This window comes from Anser brachyrhynchus (assembly GCF_964034855.1).
Source record: "Anser brachyrhynchus genome assembly, chromosome: 3".
NCBI classification, from domain to species: Eukaryota; Metazoa; Chordata; class Aves; order Anseriformes; family Anatidae; genus Anser; species Anser brachyrhynchus.
Window position 1 is genome coordinate 120,190,014 of NC_137696.1, and position 13,268 is coordinate 120,203,281.

Below are 13,268 nucleotides of genomic sequence, written 5' to 3' on the forward strand. Positions count from 1 at the left end.
AAGCAAAGAGAGTCAAAAGAGAGCACAGTGGTTGTGATTTGTAGATATGCGGCAAGGCATAAGAAAAGAACAAAAACCTGAAGCAAAATCAAAGTGGTCTGAAGAACAATCAGATTTGAGTCTCCTTAACTTCAACTCCATCCAAGAAACTAAGGAGTATGTCTAAAGATAAGCCATTCTACAGGCATGTTCTTCAGTTTGTAGAGGACGATGGTTATGCAGACATCTGAGCTTATACTAATGCAATATAATCTTGTATGCACAACATATGCATCTCCAAATGCGCCCCCAGATCCAACCAAATTCCCATTCTGCTTTCATGAAAACTTCTCAGTAATGTTGAATTGGGTCCAGACACAGAGGAAGGTAGGGAAGCATGCTGTTCTTTAAGCAGTAAACAAACAAGCTGAATACTTATGAGTGAGCATTATCAAAAGCTGGACCTGAGAAAGTCATAATGGCCATGGGGAGCGAAGGAAAACCCTGGAACAGGATCTTGGAAAGTAAAGCAGTGGTGGTTTTGGCTAGGCAAGGCTGGACAGAGAGACTTCAGAGTCAAGAACTGGGAAGGAAACATTGCTAACAGTGAAGATAAACAGAAAGAATGAAACCTAGGAAGAAAAAAGACTGGATATAATTGAGAAGCAATTTTCTGCTTGGGCCAAATTTATCTGTGGGGGGTGTGTGGGTCTTAAAACTAGCAGGGAAGAATAGTTCAAAGTCTTAAAATACAGAAGCCACGGAATATATGTTTTTGGTGAAGTAATATATTTTATCTGTCATGAATAACTGCTTGTACTTGTAGTGAAGAGGCTGAGAGCACTTCAAGGACGGACTGGAACTTCAGTTGTAATCAGAGGAGTGAGATCTGCAGAAAAAGACAAGGAAAGGTATGAATTCAGTGCATGGTGTATATAGTACAGTTCTATCAGCTGTGTCGGGCTGACTTTCAGGCTACTTTGGGGGCCAAGTAAAGAAGCAACAATAATTCATCCAAATAGCTCCAGAGGCTACAGCAGCACCAAGCGAGGCAGCTGGGAGGGGAAACTGGAGTGGCAGAGAGCAGCAGGCGTGCGTGGAGCTCTAGTCCATGCCCTTCTCAAGGGGATCCTGAGACTGGTGACCTGGAGGAGACTGGGGTGATAGGGTAAAGGGCTTGGGCCACAGGTGATGTGAAACAGGGCTGGGAGCTGAGGAGAGAGGGAGAAAGGCCTGCTCTGAATTGGGAGGTATGGGGTAGACCCTCAGTGGTTATACAGAGACTACCTCCAACTTTCATCAGAGGGCAATGTAACACTGCCCCTGAGCTTTTAGGCCCCCTGGTGTCAAAACAAATGTTGAAAAGCAGAGCCTGCATACTTAGACCGGAGCATCATAGTTTTAATGTCTATAAATTATTCTGAACAAGTTTGTAATTGGAGCCTAAACACAGTCTTCTAACAAAGCTTTCAATTTCTTAACTACAATTTCACCTAGCAGCTGCAAATGCTTTCAGGCACACTGGCACCCCTATCACACAGTGGGCCTGAACAACCCTCAGTGATTTGCTCCTGGTACAAAACACTGTCAGGGAAAATACAATGAGGCCTCGGCTGCTTTTTTGTTGTTGTTGCTAACAGGGACTTGGAAGAGTTGCTGAATGCCCTACATAACCTGCAGGAAGGCTGGACCGTCCTGCATGCTGCTGTATGCTGCTTCTGTAGCCTGCCCTCAGCGTTTTTATTAGGCAGCACATGTTCCTGGTTAAAGATTCACGGAAAGCAGCTTTCCCATTCTGCCAAAGCTCTTGCAGTTTCAAAAGTGTTTCCATTCTCTGCTGGAATGAAAACAAGAACTTTGCATAGGTTTTTTTTTTTCTGAAGAGCCAGGGAGAAATCCTCCTGCCAGAAAAGTTCAAAGCCTGGTTTTCACAGCCTTTGGCCACCTGGAGCGATTCTGGATCATCACAGCATACTCCCAGCTGTCTTCTCCTATCCAAGACAAGTGCTACAACCAGTGTAACAGGGTCAGATCTGGTTTAATGATTGTTTACTTATACACTGTTCCCACTTTCCAGGCACTGACATTTTCTGAAGGAAACTCACATCAGAAGAGTGATGTCAGTGATGGATCCCTTTGTATCCAGTGGAGATCAACGGATCAGGAGAGTAGTTAATCACAACTGTCTTGGGATGGGTTAACTGCTCTCCAGAAGTACCCGTTACTCTCAAATGACCCACCAGAGAGTCCAGAAAGTTCATTTTAGACACCTAGAGTGAGGCAAGATGAACACAGCCATCTGAGGTGTGGCTGTGTCACAGAGGATGGGCATGCACCGTCTCTTTGGCCTTCTCAGGGGGGTACCTGCCCACCAGGCTGCTGCCTGCACCAGAGGCTTCCCACCTCCTTTGGCAGAGCAGAGCAGTTACACACATTTGTGGCAAAAAATAGATCCTTGGGAGAAAAGCTTTGGATCAAAAACTCTTTCTGCTAATTTTTCGTGGTCCAAAAAGAACCACTTCATTTTCAAACCACAATTTTCTTAAGTAGAAAGTGATATGGGAGTGGTTGCAAATAGCAACACCATTAAGAAGGCTGATCTTCAAGACATGGAAGTATAATCTGACCTGAAAATCTAATCTTCTGGGATAAGAGAATCAAAATTATCCAAAGGGGTTTGTACTGGGTATTCAAAAATCCAGGCACCTCAAATCACTAGGCATTTAAAAGTCATGTTCCTAAAACAGATGGTTCCACAGGTTTGCCTATCACCTTCATCTTTTATGCTTTCCTTATAAACAGAAGAGTATTTACTTACTCTGTTCCAGTTGGGATTCTAATAATATGATACTGTACCTTCAAAATCAGCAAAAATGAAAAGATCGTCATTTTTGAGGAATTTTTTCCAGTGCAGCTCCCTGTGTGTCAGGAACGTATTCCAGCCAACACCTGGGCTCATGTAACAGTTGCAGGCAGAAGAGAAACTTCCCGTGATAGATGGCTTGTCCCACTGCAGGGTGTCATTTCTGCCTGTTATGCAAAAATATACAAGTAATTAAAAACCGATCTCCAGTAAAAGCAGTAGTGTCACATGCAGGACAAATCTATCTCAGTCTCTCAGCTTTCAACACTTTCCTCCAGCTTGACAAAACCGCTGCATTTGCATGTTTCTCCCTGAAGCGCTCTGACTTACCGTACACTAGCTGCTTTGGGTCTGTAGTAAAGCTAAGGCTGAGGGACATCCTGTGGATTACATCAGGGTCTTGATCCAGAACAGACAAGATGACCTGTCTGTGGCCGGCCGGCCATTCCAGAAGGCCGTCGTTCTGACTGCTGCAGAGATGGAAAGTGATCCCCATGTAGTTCACGTAGGGCGATGAATTTCTCCCGTGAGGATACAGCTGCAAAGCAAAGGCATAGCCTTCCGAACTGTAAAACACGGGGCTCGCGATGTAATCGCCTTTAGACGTCCTGTTAAAAAGGGATGTGAAGTTCCTGATGTGCCAGATGTTGGTGGGGCAGTTTGTCTCCGTCAGGCTGGTGTCGTCGATGGCAATCCCGCCTGCAGACGTGGCTGGATCTCCTCTGATGCCCTGAAACCCGTAGCGGAATTTGGTTTGGACACTGAAGGGAATGTTGGCCAATTTCCAGTGATGTTCTCCATCGGCTGGAGGGGAAAATAAAAATATGTGAGAAAGGGAAGTCCAGGACATGGCCCTAAATCAAACTGTGTCTTCCTCAAGCTCCCTGTGATCTGTTTGGATGGTGAGTGATGCCCGGCACCCACGCTAATGCAGGAATTGTCTTAAGGACTCTGCCTCTGGGCCACATTTTGTTCTCACGGGCACTAAATCTGGAGTTACTCAATTGAAGCAAATAAAGGTTGGATTTACACTGGGCACTTTCATACGATAAACCATGCCAGTGTTGTCTTGCCTCAATGTTTGCCAGCACTTCAGATATGAAAAAACACTTTCACTTACCTGTAATAGTGTGCAGCTTTTCCATCCTCCTAACGCTCCCAGTTCCATCGTCTTTCTTAACCCAGATTACTAGTTTATCTTGTGGACTTCCGTTTAACCTGTAGAAAAACTGAAGGCATTTCTCTTTCCTCCTAGGATAAAGGATGCGAGATTCCAGAAGAGCTGCCTGACCAGCATGTCCCGGTTTTGTATCGAAGCGCATGAAATATCCTCTATCTGTTAAGCACAAAAAAGTGTTGTGATGAAACATTTTGGTCCATTCAGTAATGAAATGACTCTTAAATAAACTTTAGCGCAGTTTCCAATCGCGAGAGCTAGAAAGTTATTTTCAAAGGAAAAAAAAATCAGTAGAAAAGAATTCTCCCTACATTGCAAATCAGTATTGAAATGAAAATGCACTGAAATATGACTTGCAAACTAGTTCGGTTGATTAGGTAGGGTGCACATTTGGTTCTGTTCTTTAGAAATCAAGTACTAACCATACACACACCAGTCCTGTCAACGTGCAAGTGTAAGTGAATGCACTCGGCCAGGGATTTTTTGGAAGACAAACTGGGAATGCATTGGAAGGGTCCTGTCAGGACAAGGGCTTCAGTCTGAGGCTTTCCTGGAAACCGTGCCTGGTTAGCCCTCTATTGACAGATCAGACTCCCCCATAAAAGCATCTAAAGCCTTATCTGCTTTCTTCTGTGGGTAAAGAACTGGTAATATTTATTTCCTTTCTTTCATATTTCGCCTGCAGTTCTATCTGTGGGCCAGAGTGGTACCTTGTCCAACTCATTGATCCGTCTGGTTACAAAGCTTGGCCGCCTCTGGATCAGTCCTAATCTATAAATTCCAATTTTAATCAGCTTCTTGAAGGTGCCTGAGCAACGCTGGCCACCAGCTTCACCTAACAGCCTCAACACATCCCCTTCCTACAGGGGATGCATTTTCCAGCTGCATCTCTCTGGGCATTTCCAAGTACACTGGGGCTGCGTCTGTGGGTTTGCAGTTTTCTGTCCAGGAGCCGAGCGATGCAAGCAGCAGGGACCACATGGAGAAGGCTCTGGAATTGCTGCCTGATGCTGCTGTGAGCTCCAGTGCTGATCCCAGCTGCATGCCCGCGCCTGGATCTGAGCCCACCAGGACTGCTGGCCTTCTGCACTCAGTTCCCCTTCAAATTCCCAAGCAAGCTCCCCATTTCCCACCAGCTGTGACCCGTTTATTCTTGGGAAACTTGTGAGGCAGACTGCTTAGGCTCTAAACCTTCTTTCTTTTTCCCTCCCCCTGCTCGGAGCCGAGCAGTTAGCTGTCTGTCAGCAGCCACAAGTGGCAGGAAGCCGCTGTCAGCTCCTCTGCCACATGCACCATCACACAGCCAGAGCCCGCACGCTGTCAGCAAACCGCAAGCAGCAGCCCAGCGAGCAACAGCCAGCCAGGCTTGTTTCTCTAGAAAGAAGAAATTTCTCTTTCCTTGCCAGCAAGCCAGCCTCCGATTCATTTTGCACGGTGGGTCTTCCAAGTGCTGGTTTTTGCATTCTGCCTTGCACCGGCTGCACATCTGCCCTCTTGCCCAGGCTGATACAAACCCACAAGTGAGCCGAGAGCAGCCACATCCCCTCGCCCAGCCTGCTACCTGCCTGCTCTCCCTCTCACTGAGCAAATTTCCTATAGCCACAGAATCTACAGGCTGTAGCCAAACACAGCATTTGGCAACAAACATGATCCGTGACCTCCCAGAGCCATCTTTCGCTGTCTCCTCCCTTGGAACAAGTCCCACAGAAATGACTTTCACTTCTATTCGGTATTTTTTTTTTCCTCTCTTGCACCACGAGGGACTTTTGTGAGCAACCACAACTTGCATTTTGGGAAGAAGATGTGCCTAACTGACCGCTTGTACCCAGACAGGCTGGGCTCATGCCTGTGACTTTCAAAAGAAGCTTTTTTGCTAGAGGATTTGGGGACTGTCTATGCGACACACCCCTGCAGTGTCTAATTTTTCCCCCGCTGCCTTTGAAAACAACAGAACCCTGCACAATTCCTGTATCCTGACAGCAAGCAAAACACTGCAGAGCTCAATACACTTGTATTTGTTCAATATATGTTTAAATGGGTGCATCAGAGCCAAAGCCCTGATCAAAAGGACCCTGTACAACACCGTCCTTGGAAGAGGGGTAATCACTGCCGGGTTGTTTCTCAGGTAATTCTTCAGCCTCCCTGCGTGGTGCAGCTTGAACAGGCTGGGAGCGAGCAGCAGCTCCACCTTCCTGATGTGGCTGTGCATCACGCAGCACGCCCCCCTCGAAGAATTCTCCTGGGGGTGTTTTTTCCTGCTCCGCGACACACTGCTGAAACTCAGCTCCCTGTTCTGATGGTCCCGGACTGGTTTCAATATTGGAATTTGTTTATAAACAGGATCTGTGTTTTGTGATATTTGCCTGTGCATAAACTTCTGCAAAGATGCCTGAAGTGAACTCCTGTACAAAGGGGAAGTGTTTCTTAGCTTCAGTTAAAAAATAAAAACCAACTCAAAATACGGTAATATATGCATAAAAGGAGGAGAGTCTCATCTGACTTAATTGGGTGGAGTTTCACCAAAGTCAGCTGTGGGAAATGGGTGGAGCTCCCTGAATTTCAATGGAACTGCTACCAACTTGCAGCAGCTAAATCTCAAACTCTCATTTCTTCATGATGTTATGATATCGAGAAGAGATTTAAGGAAGGGTTAAAGATTTCTTTTGAAAATGATTAGTCTTTCCATCTGAAAATTCGAGAGTCATGTTTAGCATCATGAATATATTGATTAACATTAATAGTAGGGTATTTCTAAAGACTTAATTACCTCTGTCCATCTCACATCTTATTTTCACGTCTTACATTTTCACATCTTATAAAAGCACGGTGAATTCTAATGACAGTCTAAAAAATACATCTGTTACCTGCACAGTTTCCCACCAAAGTATGGTCTTCTTCTCTTGATTTGCCCAATGTGTGGTCCCAATCAGCATCATCTTGCCCACTTTGCACCATCCCACAGATATTGATGTATTCAAAGGAGCACTGGTCCAAGAAGGTGAGGCTCGAAGCTGCCAAGAACAGAGTAAAATATGTTTTGTTCATTAATATCAAAAAAGCCTTGCCCTGTTAGCCCCATTCCAGTGTGCTTACGTGCTGCATTTAAATTCATGAAATACGTTCTTAATACAACTGAAAACTACACAGACTTTCACATCTACCACTCTGTTACCACACATAAATTATATTTTCCCCTAAAAGAAGCATCTTATCTCTTTTTCCCAATCTAAGCTGGATATTTCCTTGCATGAACCACCTTGGCCTCTGCATGCCAGTTCTCCCTTTCAGATATTCATCATTTTCTCTAAGCCCGTTGGGACTAGGTTCTGTGGCCCATTTCTCACTTCAGGGTGTAAATCAGAAGTAGTTCTGCTGAAGCTATTGGAAATGTTCAGGTATATGTTAACAGTAAGTCAGTACCGTACAAAATCTGGAATGTTTACTTTCATGCTTTGCCAGTGAAGCTGGAAAAGTGATTATCCCAATTCATGCTCCTGACCCCAGTCGTCTTATCGAACATCACGTAGGCAGAAAAAGGAAACTGAAGTACTCTGACTTCAGAAGCCCTAATTTCAGACTCTCATTGTTCGAAGATTTTACCATCAACAACGTGAGATCGTCATCCATGAAGGAAACTGTTATTATTTACAGGTAATCTTACGGAAAAGCCTGGGTGAACAAAAGCTATTAAAAGACTCTTGATTCACTCCAGTGGTGTTTTGTAATGACATGGGAATCCAGCCGCCACGGAGCTCACTGCTGCATAAGAGCTATAGTTTCTTTTAGCACTGTAAAAGAATCCCAAGAGTGAAGTGTTCTTGCTCCTCTCATGTGACTCCATCCACGTTATCATGAAGCTTGAGAAAGGGTTTTCAAATATATGTGTGAGAAGATGAACTTACTGCAGTTGTACATGCGATTCAGCTTCAGTAAGTCAATCCTGCTCAAGTCCAACCTCTGCCCAATAATCTCATTAAATTCAGGAATTTTTGTTGTAATGGAAGGGACGTTGCTGTTGATGTTGAAAGAATATGGTCCGTAGTGCATGACTGACTCATAATCATACGGGGTATTGAGATCATCAAGGAAACTATCACTGTGTTTGTCAAAGGCATATGCAAAACCTAGACAAAAACATATGCACATGATTAGGCAAGATCAGAAATAAAACTTACCACATAACACCATTTCAAAATGCTTTACCCGTGGCTAAATAATGGTCCAGTTGTCAACAACTAGGCAGTCATTCTCAACCAGAGACATTTTAGCGTGGTGAAAAAGGGGCATGCATCTACAGATAATTCTCAAGCGTGTCAGACCTGCATTGTACCTTCAATAATTTCATCCCACCATATCTGAACATAGTCATCACGATCCGTCCGGGATTGCTCGTGGTAGAATCCCAAGGCATGCAGGACCTCGTGTTCCACTGTGGCTTTATAGTCACACCCCTCTCCTATAGACACCGTCTGGCCCCTCTGAAGATCCCCCACATAAGACCAGCACCTGTAAGGCAAAGACTGAGATATTGCACCCATTTTCATAATACCTTCTATGATTTGTATTTATATTGAATAGAGCTGTTAATCTGCATGGGATTTCTAGACAGTAGTTGTTGTCCCCAGCTTCCTGATTGTCCTACTCAGCGAGCAGGGAGGTCCCCCACCTAATTTCAGACACTCACAGCGCTGGCAGCTGCTGCTGAGTTAGCTTCCCTGGCACCTTTACAGTCCCTGGACGGTTACAGACATTTGGGATGTAAGCCATCAGACCTATTTTAGACTTCTATTTTAGGCAAGAGGGTTTATGGCTTGGAAGAATTGCCTCCTCCCCACCGAGTGCCAAGGCAGCCCGCAGTGAGCTGCAGAGTGTGGGAGGTGCTGGGTTCAACGTTTGGTCGGGTACCCCCCCAGTTCAGCCCCTAAAAGCAAGGAGCACGTCCCGTGCTGATGCTAAGACACTGATGACATCCCCTGCCCCTAACAAACACCAGGAGGAAGTTGATTGTTTTCCCTGAAAGAATGCCGAGAAAGGGGTTCAATTCAGTAGCCAGGATATGAACGGAAATAAATTATTATAAAATGTTATATTCATATATAATATAGATATTATATATTTACATTACATATAATTAATATATATACTTTATATATTATTTAATGTATACGTTTATATATTATTTATAATATATAGTATTAGATGATGTATATTATATAATAATCATAATATATACTATACATATACAATAATATTATAATATAGTATATTACTACATGTTATAATATATATATATTTATATTTATATTATATATATAATAAAATATTATATTAAGAGAACATCAAATGCAGATAGCACCTTTGCCTGGTTAGTCTGTCTGCATTGGCTCCAGCATAACGCAAACAAGCTCTGGGCCTGAAATGTGGCTCAGGTATTTATGCCCTGTATAATAGCCAGAATGAAAGCAAAGTCTCCTCATCAGAAGAAAATCAGATCCAACAAGGTGGTACAAGCCAGGCTGTTAATACAAAATTACCCATCCAGCTTCTCAAATTTCAGGTAAGTCTGCTCCCCTTCGTAGGGCTTGAAGTCAATGCAGGACTTCAGCCTGAACATGTCAAACGCCTGCAGGACAACACCTTTAGCATTCAGATCTGAAAGATACAGCAGAGGATAGCAGTAGCAGTTGTACTTATTTTATAAAAGAATAAGTAGCTGTAATTCTAAATATGAACAAGCATGCATTAGAAATCTAAACATGTATAAAAATGTCTACTTGGATCAGAGCTTTTGTTAGATCCCATAGGGAAAGATAATAATTTTATTATCTTTGTTAGATAAACTGATCGAGCTGGAAAACAAACAAAAACCAAAAAAAAAAAAAAGCAGGCTTTTGGACATCTGAGGCATTGCTTGGGTTTTTCTAGGTACTTTTAGTGCACATCATTGTATTATCTGAGCTGTCGAGTATTGTAAACTTCGAATTTGGGGCTGGTAAACGCAGGAGAGATCCATAGGATTTTAATACTGTTTTACTATTTGTTTTATACCTGAACTGCTCAAACTTTTAAATAATACCTAAAATTAGATGAAAACAAGAAGGGAGAATGCTCTGAATATTTTCGTTTATAAAATATCTGCATTTCCCTGGACTGGGACTGGAGCTGAGACTGCTACAAAGAGATAAGGCATGAAGGGTGCAGTAGATCAACACACATGTTCTTGAGATTAGGATTTCCTGACTCCGTTATCTGGAGACCCCAGCCAGATACACTGATATTAGTTAAATGAGCTGCTCAATTAGCATCAGGCTCATTACTGGGACTGTCACATTGACAACAAGATGTGCTGGAGCAGAGTTGCATCACTCAGTCTGGCCAGGAGTAACATAGCATTAACAGGGCATAACTCAATAGCAAATGAAACAAAAGCAGCCCAGAGAGCTGTACAAAACCAGAGTACATACAATGGAAGCCATACAACACTACTACAATAAAAAGACTTATTACCCAGGCTGTCAGCCAGGATGTAGGGGATGGGAAATTTCCATCTGTAGGAGTTGTTTCTTAGAGCGTTCCTCTCCAGCTGTGGATGATATTAACATACTGGTGTTAACATTTTAGCCCAGCTCACGCTCTTAGTGGTGTTAGTTTAGATGAGCAACACTTACCGGTAAGATAATATCACCCTCAAAAAGCTGCCTTCCTGTTTCTGAAAGGAGATAAACAACCATTTAGGTCAGAGCAACACATCAAGAACTGCAGTACAGTGGGTTTTTTTCAAAGACCACACAATTTATCATGAGGCTGCCTCAACAACAAACCCATCTCTCCGTAAACAGCAACCGCCCAGAAACGGGCAACAAATAGCCACCAACACCCTACAGCATGCCAGCCCGCCACCTGCAACAAAGGAGGATTTGGGGTTGAATGAAGATCTCCATAACCATTTCATAATACCTGAGAGGAGACTTTTTTTTCCTAGACTTGTATCCTGAACCCACCATGGGCTTCAGAGCATTGTGGATATTTAGGTAAAATGGGATTTGTCCAGAAGTTAGGCATCTAATATCCTGATGACTTGGCTAACCTAGACTGATCATCTGGGCTGCTCATAAGATCAAAGGAGGAAGACAAGGATTCTGGAGAGGGAAAGGGTTCATCCCTATTTTTCAGACCCCTGAGCCTGAACTAAGCTCAGATTCAAGCAATTCAACCTAAATGCCTACCCTATGTATGTGCTATATGTCTCCGATACACCTGCAGCCACCCAGTTGCCTAACCATAGGTGTCTGGTGCCATTTAAGACACACCAGGGTATCCAAGATATCCACATAGGCTGGTAGATACGGAGTCTGGGAGGCTTCTTCCCCTTCTACAGGTGCCACAGGAGATGGATTTGAGCTGGCAACAGACACCTCTGATTTAAGCAGCTGATCCTCATCTACCATGCTTTGAAAGCACAGCACTTGAGACTCTTATTTCATACTTTCAGTTTTTTAAGGTGCCAAATTCCCTGTCCAAATTTGAGTCCAAGCCCCAGCCACTGTATGGTCCCACTAATGTAAAATTATTTAATGCCCTTGTATAGGCACAATCCCAGCACAGACAGTTCATCTATAACCTATTTCTATAACCTTTTGTTATAGAAATATCTTATTCTCCTCACATATATACAAAGAGAAGAAAAATAATAATCTAGCACCATGTGCCCTGTTCTGTCAGCAAAATCAGAGGAAACCTATGCCAGAGCATAAAGCAGATAAGAGTCCATGCCAGGAAATGAAAACTCTCTCAAGGCAACACTGCTGAAGCCCTGTGGCACGGCTGAAGGTACTTAAGATTCGTATCTTGGCCACTGGTGATGTGAAACCCAGCAGCTCACTTAAGATGAATGCACATCAACAAAACAGAAGTCGAATTAGAGCCACTGCCAAGGTTTCTCTGGTGGTGGTATGGCAGAAGAGTGCAGGGGTTGATGCAGGTTTGGTCCAGCACAGAGGTTGCTGAGCCTTGCCCAAGAGCCGTTGAGTATGTTTCCAAATTTAAGAGTAAGGTATTGGGCTTCCTACAAAATTAGCCTTATGGAAATTTCCTGGCCTTTCCATCTCCCCTTTCCAATAGGAACCTTTACGGACCTCTCTGTCCTCTGCCCCATGCCCTGCGCCTGCCTTGCCATCTTCTCCAACTGTTACCAGACTCCACAAGGGAGGTCTCCTCCTTTCCCCCTAGAAACAGCTAGGGGTCATCCCACACATTTTTAATCATCCTGCAGTACTTACATCTTGGGGACTTTGCTCACATAGGAGGGATCTTTCAGACCCCTGACATCTGCCAGACTTGTAGTCGCCCACAGGCTAGCTCAGATCTCTGTAATAACTCGGCACTCCGCTTACTTACTGTCCTGACTTACCTGAGTTTATTTCTGGGATGTCCTTTCTAAGCTGCCCTCCATCAACAGCATACACTGGCAAAAAAATAAATAAATAAATAAATAAAAATTAGTCACTAAACAACATGAATTGGTGTAATTCCCCACGTGATGACTGATAATCTTCCACTAATATAAAAACACAGTGTCCTTACCTCTGTCATCAACAGAGTTTTGGATCTGAAACACAGAAAGCACAGCTTCAAAATCACAGACAAATGCAGTGAAATCTCACCCTGATCACGACCCAGAAAATGGAGGAGAAGATGGGAATACCGTAAAGGCAAAGGAGCAGGTAGCCAGTGCTGTGAAACAACATATCCTCCAGGGATCCATTTCGGAAGACTATCTGGTGCTACCAGCCCGTGTAGATATAGCGTCCTGTGGGGGATTAACCTTCAGAAGAACTGATAAGCCATCAGAAAAGTTGAACTTTGAAAGGAAGAGCAGATTTTTATCTTATATATAGCCATAAGCAAAAACTGATAAGCAATCTGCCTCCCCATAATAATTAGTCTTGGCACATTAACCCTTGTGGCATTCAGGAGATATCGAACTCTTTAGTATTTCTGTGACTTCTTCAGAGGCAATCTCACTTTTTTTCTGCTTTAGAAACCATCCTGGCCCCATCCTGACGTGAGGCCAATGAAGCTGCTGAGAACGGAAGCAACACCCTCTTCAAGACAAGAGGCTTAGGGTTCGCAGTTTGAATGAATAATTCACTTTAACAAAAAGATTTAGTTGGTGGGTTTTGTTTTTTGTTTTTATTTATTTCTGGAAACATCTTGATGCAAACACATAAACGCTTAGCTTTTATATAT

General features: G+C 43.5%; 1 protein-coding gene across 1 annotated transcript; it reads right to left on the reverse strand.

Moving 5' to 3' along the window:
• Positions 1-751: 751 nt before the first annotated feature.
• On the reverse strand, positions 752-12,830 carry LOC308193121 (meprin A subunit alpha-like). The gene is made up of 13 exons (XM_080587383.1): positions 12,724-12,830; positions 12,603-12,627; positions 12,430-12,483; positions 10,688-10,728; positions 10,527-10,602; positions 9,554-9,671; positions 8,350-8,525; positions 7,922-8,143; positions 6,884-7,030; positions 3,963-4,178; positions 3,173-3,646; positions 2,836-3,009; positions 752-868 (listed from the first exon to the last, which is right to left on the reverse strand). The coding sequence occupies exons 1-13, from the start codon at positions 12,781-12,783 to the stop codon at positions 825-827; spliced, it is 1,827 nt and encodes a 608-aa protein (XP_080443509.1). The 5' UTR covers positions 12,784-12,830; the 3' UTR covers positions 752-824.
• Positions 12,831-13,268: the final 438 nt, after the last annotated feature.

What these genes read in the sequence shown, in the direction of transcription:
- LOC308193121 (XM_080587383.1), bottom strand. Translation starts at nt 12,783, where the DNA reads ATGGATCCCTGGAGGATATGTTGTTTCACAGCACTGGCTACCTGCTCC. An exon ending in TTTGGTGGGAAACTGTGCAG is followed by an intron (nt 4,179 to 6,883) that starts GTAACAGATGTA and finishes TGTGCTTAACAG; the next exon opens with ATAGAGGATATTTCATGCGC. An exon ending in AAAGCTGCACACTATTACAG is followed by an intron (nt 3,647 to 3,962) that starts GTAAGTGAAAGT and finishes TTTCCCCTCCAG; the next exon opens with CCGATGGAGAACATCACTGG.